The following is a 14,818-nucleotide window of genomic DNA, read 5'->3' on the forward strand; positions in this document are numbered from 1 at the left end:
AGGATATAAGGTCGAATATCATTACTTTTTTTTAATCAATTGCTTATTTTATTTGTACAGCAAAAAGCCAAAAACAACTTATTTCATTGGCCGCTGCAATTTCAAATTGTCCCATAATTTCTCCGAGATCTCTAAAATACACAATCTTTGCAACACCAATTCGATCCAAGGTTCTACATCACCTTCTCCAAAATAATTAAATTCTCTCTTAATGTTTTCATTCTCCTGCTGCCATCTTAATTAGGAGTTACAGGACAAGTCGACGAAAAATTTGCCGAAACATATACAAAAATATTTTTATATAAAATATATTATTTTTAAAAACATCATTTTGATTTGTAGTTAAATTTCTAAAATATATAGTTTTATAAAAGTCGAAGTGTCATTTTATAAAGAAAAAAGTAAAGATCCAAAAGTTTTTAGGCATGTTGACTGGAAACTGGAAAAACACACGTCAAAGTTCAAACTTCAATCTTCGTGTCGACCGCGGGGAGAAGTCCGTCTACGCAAAGAATTAAAATTACATTTCGGCCTCTCTGCACTCTTCAACGCGTCAGAAGTTTCTACGTTTCGCCACTTGTCACAAGCACAGCCACCCACTTACTTGCCCTTGATGCATCACGCGATGACTAAAACACCCCTCGTTGTACCGTCGCTGTAGTGACACCTGCAGAAGGCACAGTACGTAGGCCTGACCTATCAATAACAGCAGATCAGAACCACCAAAATCTCGTACAACCGAGGCATTATTGTCACTATACTAACTCAATAATTAATGAAATTTAATTACTCCAATAGCTGTCAGCTTGTCTCTTTCTTAGTTTCTGCCTCCCAAAGTTAGCAGTGTGTAGAAAAAGCGATTGGTTCCAGTGTTTGTTTCCATTGCGCATTTAGAAGACTTCTACACCTCCTTTTCTTAACCTACACTCCCCCGCGCACGATAGTGTAAAGCTTCTCTAGCCTCACCTCCCTCTTTACTCTTCAATATATATATATATATATATATATATATTGATAAGCTATAAAATCTTTTCTTGAAGTTTCGCTTTTCTCAGCGTAAGTGTCACTGAATTCGCCCAACTATTACGTGTTTCGGATCGTTGCTTAATTTTTCGATAATCGAAGCTAAATCAAGGTAATTGAAGTTATTTAAGCTTGTATTACTGTTAATTGGCTTCATGTCTGATCTAATACAGGCTTTGTTCAATGTTGTTTAATTTTAGTTATTTTTTTAATAATTACTACTTCATTTGTTTAGATTTGATGTTTTTGCTGTGGAGAGATTTAGGACAAGCAAGTTTGTTTATGCTGAGCTATTATTCTGTTAGGAGATTTTTTTTTTTCCTCAGAAAGTTTGATTTCTTTCTTTTATTTGATAACGAGTGTTGTATATTGTTATCTGAAACTACTGCGACTGTTTAATTAATTCATAAATATGTAGTCCATTAGTTTATCGGTTATTTTGATGTGCAATCTATTGTTCATGTAATTGTTGTTATTATAAGGTGATATCTAACGCTGCTTTCTCCTGTATAGCTGGCAAAAATTGAAAGAATAGAACATAACAAGATACGAATATATTTTTTGTCTTGAGAATTATGAAAAAGATAAGAGAAAGAAAAGATAAAATGGTAGAAAGAACGGAAGCAGAATTTAACTTTTGGTGATTTTTAGATTAGTTGATATGGAATTATGTTAATTTTTCCCAATAAAACCTATTTATCAGGAAAACTTTGGTAATTTGTTTTGCAAATGATAAGGCAAAACTATGGTAGTTGAAGTCTTGTACTGAAGGAAATATGAAGTTGATGTGGCTTGGTTATTAATTGGCATGTATGTGATATGACAGTTGAGTCCGAGTAGTGAAGTCTCTGAATTTGGTCATTAGGATTAGAGCTAAGGTGGCTGCAGGTTGGCATGTGGGGACGCCAACGGGAAGCATCTATGATGTATAAGCGAACGTCATCAAGAGATCGTTCAAGTACTTTTGACGTAGAAGAAACCACAGGTAATGCTGTTATTGACAGAGGTAACTTTTCCTTAAAATCTTATGTGTCGGCGCCGACCAATGGCTGGCTTTATAATTGACTGATTTAACATCAGTGATGTGCATTGTGGTTATCAAAGTCACTTTCAGCTTTTTTTTTTTTTCCTTTTTTAAAAAATGCCCTGCCTAAATGATTGAGATTCTTAATTAATCATTTGTGTAAGAAAACAGGCTATGTCAGAATCTTTGGATTTGATGCATATTTCCGTTTCTGTTACATTAGATGCATTGTCTCTGAGCTTTTTTGTCCTCCTTGACCCTTGTCTACTCATTGAAATAGTTTTATCTGATCAAAGGAGATTGAAATAGAAAACATTAAGTCAAGGTGAAGGTTGTCCAGTGATACGATGGTCATGGTAAAATATCATGAATAAGTAGGAACTTTTTGAATGGGCAGTATATTTATTTTTTGGATTTTGAACAGTTACCAAGCTATTTGAGAGATCTCTGAGCTTAGTGCTTGTATTTCTTTTAGCTCTTGTACAGAACGGCACGGAAGTCGAGAATACAAATCCTTCATGGAAGTTGTCTTTCCCACATGTACTAGTGGCAACCTTATCTTCATTCTTGTTTGGCTACCATCTAGGGTTTGTGTGCTCTCTTAAACTTATTTCTTTTGTTGTTGTCTTGTTTTTTTATCAGGTGTTTCTGTTATAGTTTGAGGAGCCATTAAAATTATTATTTTCATTTTGCTATTTTATACAGAGTAGTTAATGAACCACTTGAAAGCATATCTCTGGATCTTGGGTTCAATGGGAACACCTTAGCAGAAGGTTAGATATTGGATTCTTCTCACTAGGATCTTATTTTGTTTCTTGTTAATTTTTGTTTGTTTGCTGGGGTTGGGCGGGGTGGGGGCGGAGGAAAGAGAGGCTATTTACAGCTACTATCTGATGGTGATGCTAGACATTCACACCTCTAATATTATATTTTTTTCTTGTGCAATGCCAATCACAGGTTTGGTAGTAAGTATGTGTCTGGGTGGGGCCTTCATTGGATCCACACTTAGTGGCTGGATAGCTGATGGGGTTGGCCGTCGTAGGGCTTTTCAGTTGTGTGCTTTGCCTATGATCATTGGTGCTTCAATAAGGTGATGTTTTTGCATGATATGGCAAATTTTGCAGCATTTCATTTCTTTCTGAATCTGTACGAGTTAAGAGCTTTAGCTTAAATGGTCTTGTGGACTCCTTTGACTGCAGAATTTGCAGATTACATGCAAACCATTTTGCTTCTGTGGTTTTATATCACTAACTAAAATAGTTAAGTAGGACTTAAAAGTTTAAATCACCAGGAGTTATTCAATGTTTAGTAGTTACACATGGACATCTATCATATTGCTGTTTTTAGTGCATAACATTATTATTTTGTTTCTTTGCATACATTTTTATTTTGAGTATAAGAAATAGTTTTTGATACTACTTAATACACCTATCCCTTCTCATTCCCTTCTTCTGTTATTTAATTCTTATATATCTGTAAAGAAACTGAAAGCGAAGGTTTGAATTCTCAGTGCAACAACTAGAAACCTTATAGGCATGCTTTTGGGGAGGTTCGTAGTTGGGACTGGAATGGGTCTTGGTCCCACTGTTGCAGCTCTTTATGTTACTGAGGTATATTGATTATAAATCATATGCCACAATGATTATGGCACAAATTTTCTTTTGTATGATGAATGCAGGAGATTTGTTTTTTAATTTTTTATTTTTAATAGAGAAAATGATTTTGCATCGTCAACTTGAGCAGGTTTCTCCCCCTTTTGTGAGGGGTACCTATGGAGCTTTCATCCAGATTGCAACTTGTCTTGGACTTATGGGATCTCTTTTGATAGGAATCCCTGTCAAAGAAATTGCTGGCTGGTAAGATATGTGCATTGCAGCTCATAGAACCCTTGGTTCATAAATTGTTTTCCATATTTACAGATTCCGTTTTTCTTTTAACTTATGTGACCAGGTGGCGCATTTGTTTTTGGGTATCTATAGTTCCTGCTGCTATACTTTGTCTTGCTATGGTCTTTTGTGCTGAGAGTCCACATTGGCTGTACAAGGTTTGTACTGACTCTCTCTCTCTAGTTATTGCCGGTGTTGAACGCAGCTGCTAACACATCTCATGGCTTTGATTAGAAAGGAAGAACTGCTGAAGCTGAAGCTGAATTTGAGAAGCTTTTAGGTGGATCACATGTCAAATCTTCCTTGGCAGAGTTGTCCAAGTTAGACAGAGGGGACGACGGAGATATTGTGAAGTTTGAAGAATTGCTTTATGGCCGCCATTTTAGAGGTAGATATCATGCTCTGGTATACATTTTAGAGCTTTTGGAGTAATTCTATTCTTTTCTGATTCAGCATCTACAGCTGCTGCTGCTGCTGCAGAACCATCGCTCTTTCTCTTTCTTTCATTTTTCTTTTGGGGATTTGTTATTCACATGTTCCTTTTGCAGTTGTTTTTATTGGATCAACCCTCTTTGCTTTACAACAGCTATCTGGTATAAATGCTATATTTTATTTCTCTTCATCTGTATTTAAAAGTGCGGGACTATCATCGGGCCTTGCAAATGTCTTCGTTGGAATTGCAAATTTATTAGGTATATGTATGTTCCTTAATATGTTTTTGCATACACTGCATTAGTGCATTTTTATGATGCTTAATTTTGTTTGTTTCCAGGATCTGTTGTCGCAATGGTATTGATGGATAAACTAGGAAGGAAGGCACTCCTCCAGTGGAGTTTCTTCAGCATGGTAATTTGTTCTTCCATTTCATTAATCTTGGAAGCCTTTCTTGTGTTAGTGGCATAATGATAATGATAAAAGAGCTGTATACCTTTCATTTAAAGAATATCAAAAGGAGGTGGTTTGTTGTACCGTGTTGGTACATAGACTAGACATTTTTCACTTAGCTGATGCAATAGGGGCTTGTTTGGTTTCCCAGTGCATTGTTGATTTTTTATTTAGTGAGTAAACAGGAAGCGGAGCACATTAGTGATTTGTGGCAAATGAGAACGGATAGTATAATCACCCAGAACCAGAAGTAACATAATGTTTTGGAAACAAGCTGGCCATTCATGCACATTTATCTTTTTCTATTCATTATTGTTATGAAACCTACCCCTGTCCCTATTTTTTCAAGCAAGCCTCTGCACACAGCAGTATGATTATTTCTTTCCTGATTATATTTGAATTAGTTAATGGAGCCTATGGTTTAATAATTGCTACTCTTACGCGATGGATTTGATCTACGCAGGCAGTGTCAATGGCTATCCAAGTTGCTGCATCAAGTTCTTATATACCAGGCTCTGCATCTCTGTACCTCTCTGTTGGTGGTATGCTAATGTGAGTGTCATTATAATTGATAAATCATAAATATGCATTTACTGTCCGCGGCCATACAAAAAATGCTCGATGTTGCAATCAACTGGGTAACACCTCTTGAGGTGGTACAAGAGGCTTGAGGTTCAAATCCGGTTGGGGAGGAGTTTGGCTGACACTTATGAGATGCTACCGAAAAAAGGAAAAAAGTTAGCTTGTGTCACATTCATTTGTAACTTGCATTTTGTAGTTGTGTATCTTACGTTTAGTAATGAAATGGTCTTGGTATGTTTCCTGCTAACCCACTGAAACAGACTTTTAACACTGTTAGCATGGAGAAATTTTCTTGTGTTTGGTAATGAAATGGTCTTGGTATGTTTCCAGCTAACCCACTGAAACAGACTTTTAAGACTGTTAGCATGAAGAAATTTTCTTGTGTTTCTTGAAACTGGACCCTAATTGTAAAATTTATGCAGGTTTGTATTAACATTTGCTCTAGGAGCTGGTCCAGTCCCAAGTCTTCTCCTTCCTGAAATCTTCCCCAGTCGAATTAGAGCAAAAGCAATGGCAGTGTGTATGTCAGTACACTGGGTAATTTTTCTTTCACATCTTTTGTTTTGTAGTGTTTGCTTGCACCTCATTTTGGAGATGAAATTAGAAACTATATTTGAAAGTTCTGAAAGCTTTGACAATGTAATGAAATGGGATGACTCCATTTTGATTCTTGAATATATGGCCTTCTTCAGGTGATAAATTTCTTTGTGGGCCTGCTGTTTTTGCGACTGTTGGAGCAACTAGGGCCACAGCTCTTGTATTCTATATTTGGAACCTTTTGCTTAATGGCAGTGGCTTTTGTAAAAAGAAATGTTGTGGAAACCAAAGGAAAATCACTCCAAGAAATTGAGATAGCTCTTCTTCCGCAGGAATAATGGAAGTTATTTTCCTGTTTAAAGAAACTTCAGTATAACAGATGTAAGCAAGTGTTGCTTATCTGATAAAAGGTATTCGTGCGGCTGAAGCAAGATGAGATACCAGAATGTTAGAATTGTCGATTGGAAAACCCTTGCATATCTACAAATATGATCGGGTAAATGCTGCATATGAGTTCTAGTGGAGTGTGATCTAGCCTTTATTTCACTGGTCAAATTTCAGCACGGGCAGGCCTGGCCTTTTTGAAGCTTTGATTTGTGATTACATATAGTCTTAAATATGTACTGCCCTTAATATTCATAACTGGTGTATGAAATGCATATTGTTCCTATATGATGTTGAGTTGCTTGCTTAAAGATCTAGTGTTGGTCTCAAATCACTTTTGGCTTATAAATAGTTGCCGGTGACCTGCGGTGGAGAAAGCTGGCAACTCAAATGCAATGCTTAAAATAATCTGTTAATCACATAGGGTAAATTTTGGATTAACCCTCATGAATGGATTGTTTTCAAATCATTTCTCTTATTTTTAGAAATCTTGAGTTATTCTTATTTATTTATTTATTTCCTTAATGAAAATGGGAGTAAATTAAAACTCTCAAAAGTAAATGGGTGATAAATGGGTGGTTTGAGGATATATAATTCACAAAGGGTGAAATTAATTTAATGACATACTAAACTTTACTTCACAACAGTTCCCAACAAGAAGCTTATAACCGTTGGGGATGGTAACTAGAAATTGAATTTTAGGGGATGGTAAGTGGTAATTGAATTTTAGGACAAATGCCAGTGAGTTGACGATGTCGAGTGGCAAAGAAATTAATGGCGTGTGAATATCTAGAACTGTTTTGAGAAGAGGGCACGATACGGTGGCTAATGGTAATAATATATATAGAATTGTAGATCAGTAAATCGCTAATTCATCTGTGCATGGTTCACGGTTCCAGTGAAGAGTTTCAAATATTTACATAAAAGAGCATGTGATTATGTGCCTAATTTTATTTTCTAAATCAAAAGATTTTGATTAAAGTTGGGTAATTATCCACCGGTTAACTGATATTTTGTACTTTGTTAAAAATATATCTTTTTTTGTTGGTTGTAGCTATCTATAGAGTGTATTAGTTTTTTATTTTTTTTCATTGACACCTTCAGAGGATTAACAGAATATTGATAAAAAGATAATTTTATCCTTGAATGTAAAATTTTTTTATCTAATCTTAATTAAATAACAAAGAAATATATTTTATTTTGGAGTTTAATTGACACTAAAAAGTGTACATTTAATAAGAATAAAATTATCAGTTTTTCATTTACAGTATCGATTAATGCGCTCATTATTATTAAATTATCTTAACACTCTCAAAATATATTTTTATGTTAAATTAATTTGTAAATATATTTCAAGAATAAAAAGGAGTTGGAACTGGGAGCGAGAAACAAAAAAGAATTGATAGAGTTATTTGAAATGTATTATTGAGGAGATATAATCAATAAATAAATTTTTAAAAAATGAGTTGATAATAGGGATGGCAAAAATCCCCACGGGGACGGGTACCCTCGGGGATTTTCCCCATTCGGGGAGGGAATGAGGATAATTTCATACCCAATTTCTTATTAGGGGAGGGGACGGGGATGAGGTGGAATCCCCATCCCCTACCCATTTTCCCATTTTAATTTTTTAAAATTACTAGTAAATAAATAATAAAATTTAAATTATAAAATTATAAATATTGATAAAAATAAAAAATATCAAAATATTTATATTATTAAACTTTTAGGCCTAATTAACTAATTAAAGTCCTAAATTTTTATTTAGGACATTAAAAAGACCGAGTAGATTCTAATAGCCAAACATTTTTTTAATTTTAATATTCTTTAAATATTTTAAACTTAAATCTATTTATTTATTTATTTTTAGATGTTATAATTGCCCACAATGAATCACAATTTTAATATCTAATCTAATCTAATCTAATATTTGCTTTTGATTTGCTCTGATTTAACTATTGTGTTGTAAAGGGAATAGTCCACATTTATAAAGTGCCCACGCCACCATTGAAAAAATTAATTTTGAATCTAAATTCGATTTTATTTGTAATAATTTTGTATTAGACTATTAATTTGTTCATGATAGTTTGTAAAAGAAGTTTGTATCCCTTGCACGTTGCGTTACTTACTAATTTAATGTATGTGACTTTTGTAATAGATATTAATGTAAGATATATTTCGAACTTTACTTTTATTTAAATTTTTTATTTTAATATGATTAACTCAAAATCGAAAAAAAAATGTATTAGTTATTCGGAGATCGGGGACCCTCGAGGATCCCCTGTTATTATTCGGGGAGGGGATGTGGATTCTCTCAAGTAATTCTGACGGGGACGGGGACATACGCAAAATATCGGGGATGGGTACGGGGAAATCGGTCCCCTCCCCTCCCCATTGCCATCCCTAGTTGATAATGCTCGTGATGGTTAAGTGGCTATTTTACCACTTGACCATCACACTTCTTTATGTGCATATAGTATAAAAAATAAAATAAAATAAATAATAATAAATCAAAAGAAGAAGATGTGTTCCTCATCTATAAAAGGCAAGGAAAAGCAAGAAGGAGAGCAGCTAAGGAGAGAAGGAGGGAGTAGCTAACGAATTTTCTTTCTTTCTTCTCTTTTCTTGTTTTCTAGTTTATCAATTTTGTTGTAATATATTTCAAAAGTTTGTTAAATAAAAAGAGTGTTTTGTTTTCTTTCAATATGAGTGGCTAATTTTACTAAGTTGAACTGAAAGGTGAAGCTCAATGTTTCAAATTATTAAATTAATTACTTTCTGAAGTGAATTTTAAGTTTATTTTATTCTTTTCTGATTATTTTTATGTCATGTTAATATAGATTTCCTTATATTTATATGGTATTTTAACATAATGTCGACACTTTAATATAGTTGTGTCACATTAGGTACTTGATTGCATATTTGTCTACACACATAGTTAGTTAAGAATTAAATGACATAATAATTAACTAGTAAAAGTGATGCAAAATATAAAAAATGAGAGAGTATTAAAATTATAGTTTGAATACTGAGAGTTAATCTTGTAACCTTAACATATTTTTATATTGATTCTTATTAATTTCTTTTCCCACATTTAATTTTCTTTGCTTAATAAATTGACTACTAGATTTTAAATTCCCGTGGTTTAACCTCGGACTCACTGGGTTATATTATAACTAGACACTCTTATACTTGGGAGTAATAATACTTTTTGAGTTGTGTCAGAGTTGCTAGGACCAATAATGGTTACAAAACTAGTTATATAAATTCGTTAAACTTGTTAATTTAAAGATATAAAACTGTCAAAATAAGTGTTTTAACTAATTAGTAGGTTATTTACAACATAAATCAAGAATTCATGCTTATATAATCCATTTTAAATAACATATTTTTTATAATAATAACAAACTAAAAGAAATAGTTATTTAAAATATATTCAAAATAACCATAATATCAGTTATAGGAAACTTGAAACATTATAACTTTTTATCCATCAATCAAAAAATAACAACATAAAACTAATTATGAGGAACTTAGAGTTGTAGTTGTTCTCATCAATCCAAAATTAGGAGTAAAACAAAAATTATTTTGTGAGAGATTCTTTTAAATCTTCTAATGGTGTTAATAAAAAAGTGATATATTTTATAAACTTCAACTAAAAATTCAAAAGGAAAAAAAAAATTAATGTATTTTTAATAAAATGCGGTTCATTAAGCAAAATTTTATTTACTTTACAACATGTCAATTGTCAAATTTCATGTCTGTCTTGTTTCGGCAAAGAATAAGGAAAATAAAAAATTATATTAACTTAAAAGTGAATTTGAAGAGGGTGAATATTATAACTATAAAATACAAGTTAAAGCAAAAGAGGTTGCAAGGGCACATGTGGATCCAACATGAACAAAACTCGGGGTCATCAAATCGTGTAATCATTTCGTATTTGCCACGTATTTTATTCATGTCATATCAAATTTAAGTAAATACATACGATTTATTTATTAATCGTATTGAAAAATCAAAACTTGTTTACGATGTATTTATTAATCGCATTAATTGTATTAACTTATTTAACCTATTTAATATAAAAAAGTAAAAAATTAATTAAAAATAATAAATATGTCAATATTATTCTTAAAATAGGTCATAAATAAGTTAATGTGATATAAAAAAGTTATAACACTTCATAAAAATGCATTTAAAAAGGGAAAACGAGTATATAAAAGAAATAAAACTTGTAAATGTTTTTTGTGTGGAAAAGGACATATTAAACCACATTGCCCTGAGAATAACAAAGTCAATCAATTAGAAGTAGACAGCTATAATTTAGAAGAACAAATTCTAAACATGGAAGAATTTGTTAATATAGATAAATTATCTTATAGTGATAGTATATGTATAGTCGGTAGTAGTGAATCAGACATTAGTAGCAATTCAAGTTTAGAATCAAATTCATAATTACAATAAGATGTAGAATTTAATGTTCTAGAAACTTACACATCATTTTTTTGATAAAAATTGTACATAATGTAATAAAAATTTTGAATTAGGATACAGAGACACAAACACAGGAAAATTCTTTTGTAATAATTGTAAAAATAAACAACAAGACGATGAAACAATAGAAATAAATAGAGCAAGTAGTGAACTAATAAATAAAGATGTAGAATTATTATTTAAAAAAAGGGTTTATACTAAAATAATGATAGACACAAGTGCAAATAAATGTATTATACATGATAGATTAATAGCTTAGTGCCTAAGGAGAATAGGAATAAACTTAGAAATCCAATAAATATTAGATAATTTAATGGTGAACTAATGCAGATTACAGAATGTATAAATAAAATGCCCATAAGAAAAATGGTGAAATGCATATTTTACCACAAACGTTTATTTCTAATAAAAAAGTAGGATATAAATTTATTCTAGGATTAAATTTTATATTAGGAAATAACGGTAGTATATTAATAACTCCAAATGGAGTAAATTGCTTTAAAAAATCAACATTTATTCAATCTAAATATGAAACACACATTTTACCATACGAAAAGAAAACTTTTAGTTGTAGAAAAAGATTTAGATATAGAATTCTTTGATTCTTTATTAGAAGAAGAAAAAATAGAAAATACAAAAGAAATAGACAGCAATAGTAGACTAGAAGTAGAAATTGATGTACGTGAAGTAGAAATGTTAGATGAAGAAGAAATAGACAAGTACTTAGATGATGTAGTAAATATAGAAAAACAAGTAGAATGCGTAGAGTGTGAAAAATGACTTGAAGAAATTAGGAAAAAGGTAGAAGAATTAGAAAAATTAGAAATAATAGGAAATAATCCAATCAGAAAGGATAACAAGGAAGTATATAAATTATAAATCATTAATTCAGACATAACAATAAAAACACAAGATTTACCTTATAGTCTAGAAGATAGAAAATAATTTAAAATGCATGTAAATGAATTATTAGAATTAAAAGTAACTAGAAATAGTTCCAGTAGACATAGAAGTCCCGCATTCATTGTAAATATTCATAGTGAGCAAAAACAAGGAAAGAGTATAATGGTAATAAATTATAAAAGATTAAATGATAATACTTTAGATAACAGTTATAAAATACCTAATAAAGATGAATTAGTAAATTGTATACAGAATGCTAAATATTTTTCTAAATTTGATTGTAAAAGTCGATTTTGGCAAATACGACTCTACGAAGAATCTGTTCAATAGACAACTTTTAATTGTTCATAATGACATTTTGAGTAGTTAGTAATGTCACTTGGACTAAAAAACGCCCCACGAGTTTTTCAAGTTAGAATGGATAGAATATTAAAACCTTTTTAAAAATTTGGTATAGTCTATATAGATGATAATTTAGTTTTTAGCCAGAATAAATTTATGCATATTACCCATTTACATAAGATTTTATACTGCTTTAAAAATAATAGTATAGTCATCTCTAAAAAGAGCATTGAATTATTAAAACAAAAAATAGATTTTCTAGGATTAACAATAGACAGAGGAACAATAGAATTACATCCGCATATTGTTAGTAAAATATTAGAAGTTCCGGATAAAATAGAAGATACTAAAGAGTTACAAAAATTCTTAGGATTATTAAATTACAATAGAAAATTTATACCAAATCTTAGTACATTAATACAACCTTTATATAATAAATTAAGTAAAAATGGACAAAAACATTTTAATAGTGAAGACATAAAATTAATTCAAAAACTTAAAGGAATAGTTAGAAATCTCAAACTATTAGCATTACCAATAGACATATACTATAAAATTATACAAACAAATGCTAGTAGCTTAGAATAGGCAGGAATATTAATCCAAAACCCCAATAAAAATAGTTCGAAAGATAAAGAGGAAATAGTAATGTACACTAGTGGTAAATTTATAGAGATAGAATGTAGAAAATCAAGTACAGAATTAGAAATTTTAGGAATAATAAAATCTTTAAATTCATTTCATTTGTATATACAAAATGACACATTTACAATAAGAGCAGACTGTAATAATATTATAGAATTTTATAAAAAAGTACAAAAGAAAAATTTTGAAAAGAAAAATTCTTTTATTAGTAAAAAATGAACATACTTTTTAGAAGTAATAATTGGTAGAGGATACAAAGTGAAATTTGAACATATAGTAGGTAAAGATAATACTTTAGTTGATATTCTTTCAAAACTAATTAATCAATAATTATTTTGTAGGAATGAAGTGACATATGAATTTCAGTCCAATTAAACTTAGACAGTTCACATCATCAATAAATTTAAACTTTAAAAGTAAATTTCAGTTATTAGACAGTCAACAATGCATTTTAGACAGTTTGTGGTGTGTTAGTAATCCACAAGATAAATTAAAAGTAGTCAATGCACTTATACATTATTTTATACAGATTAATAAACACGTAGACAATAATCACTTTGAATTTTTCGTACTAGTTAGAGGCATACAATCGGGTATTTATAGTCAGTGGAGAGATATAGTTGATTTAATAATCAATTATCCTAATCCATACTATAGAGGCTTTTATAAATTTCATAAAGCTATAGAATTTGCTAGATAGAGAATAGGACCAAATTATCATGTTAGCCATTTAATTAATCCTTTAAACAGTGCATCAACATCATCAAATAGACAGTTAAATAATACTTTAGACAATGCATCATCATCAATACAATTTTGTAATCATTGTGAGATCATGACACGCACAGTTAGAAAGCTTAATGAAACTAGATATCATTCAGACAATGAAGTAAATGCATGTACACAGATAATATTTGCATTAGAAAGTGCTAATGCAGAATTAATTAGACAGCTCACGCTTCAAAATAAAAGTCATACATTAGACACTCAACATCATGGTAGATATAATAAACAAACAATAATAAGAAAAGAATGAGATGAACTTGAGAAATGAAAATTTTCTCTTTTTCCAAAGAGAGAATATCCACTTCCAACACATCTAATTCAAAAAATTAGACAAAAAACTGCAAAAATAGTTGCAGACAAGCAAATATATATTATAAAATTTTTAATTGACCTAGCTATATCAAAAGTAAAAATTAATGGTTTAACTATCATATAGGAGACTCAGTAATGTAAATTGCCCTAAGGAAGATCCCCTTATGTATAGCAGTTCCTTTAGAAAGATTTACCTGTCAATGCCACCTTGTTTATAGTCTATCATATGCATGTATAGATTTATATAATCTTTTCTTTTTAATTTGTTCAAATCCTCTTTCTAATAATTTATCTGGATCTTGTTCATCTATTATATCTTCAGTTCTTTCTATAGTTTCTTTACCTTTACTAAAAAATGAAAGTGGCCTTCTAAGTCTTTTTGCCATATTTACATCTATTCTACTATTTCTTACTAAGTCAATTGCTTTTTAATATTACTTTAAGTCCTAAAATATATTTAATGTCTATTGTTTTACATGCTAGAATTGGTCCACTTAAATTTAACTTTTCTAGTCCATTGGTCAATATGTCTAATTCTCTATCTAAATTGTCTAACGAGTTACTAAGTTCTAAGTTTGATACAGATTCTTTATTTTTTCTAAAGGTTTGAAAATTATTTTGTAATTTGTTGAGTCTATTGTCTAGGTCGTCTAACTTATTACTGATTTTAACTAAAAATTTAATAATACTATTGGCTTGGGCTTGTTGGATAGTATTACTTTTTTGACTAAATTCTTTATAGTTATAACATATTGGGTTTAGATGTGAGATTTCACGCTTTAGGTCTGCTAAATGTTCTATTAATAATTTATCTAAAGTCATTCACTAACTATTATTTTTATTGCATCTAATTGTATTTGTAAATCTCGTTGTGTAAATTTAATATTTTCTATTTCTACTTTTAAACTTTCTACAAGATTTTTAATTTCTAATTCTAATGGATTATGTGTTTTTATGTCTAATAATTGAATTAATTCTATTATTTCTTTCTTGCTAGGGAATCTTTTAACCTGAC

General features: G+C 30.5%; 1 protein-coding gene across 5 annotated transcripts; it reads left to right on the forward strand.

Moving 5' to 3' along the window:
- The first annotated feature begins 786 nt into the window (after positions 1 to 786).
- LOC18055965 (probable plastidic glucose transporter 2) lies at positions 787 to 6,790 on the forward strand. 5 transcript variants are annotated; one of them, XM_024177523.1, is made up of 15 exons: positions 787 to 945; positions 1,041 to 1,135; positions 1,850 to 2,029; positions 2,523 to 2,634; positions 2,753 to 2,820; positions 3,005 to 3,137; positions 3,558 to 3,657; positions 3,791 to 3,903; positions 3,998 to 4,091; positions 4,168 to 4,321; positions 4,482 to 4,625; positions 4,706 to 4,779; positions 5,282 to 5,370; positions 5,823 to 5,937; positions 6,093 to 6,790. In XM_024177523.1, the coding sequence occupies exons 3-15, from the start codon at positions 1,918 to 1,920 to the stop codon at positions 6,273 to 6,275; spliced, it is 1,491 nt and encodes a 496-aa protein (XP_024033291.1). In that variant the 5' UTR covers positions 787 to 945; positions 1,041 to 1,135; positions 1,850 to 1,917; the 3' UTR covers positions 6,276 to 6,790. The 5 variants fall into 5 exon arrangements, with proteins under 5 accessions (XP_024033291.1, XP_024033290.1, XP_024033292.1 ...); XM_024177522.1 differs by having other exon boundaries at positions 787 to 1,135; XM_024177524.1 differs by having other exon boundaries at positions 787 to 1,135; positions 1,889 to 2,029.
- Positions 6,791 to 14,818: the final 8,028 nt, after the last annotated feature.

Source organism: Citrus clementina, unplaced genomic scaffold, assembly GCF_000493195.1.
Source record: "Citrus clementina cultivar Clemenules unplaced genomic scaffold, Citrus_clementina_v1.0 scaffold_1, whole genome shotgun sequence".
Classification (NCBI taxonomy): domain Eukaryota; kingdom Viridiplantae; phylum Streptophyta; class Magnoliopsida; order Sapindales; family Rutaceae; genus Citrus; species Citrus x clementina.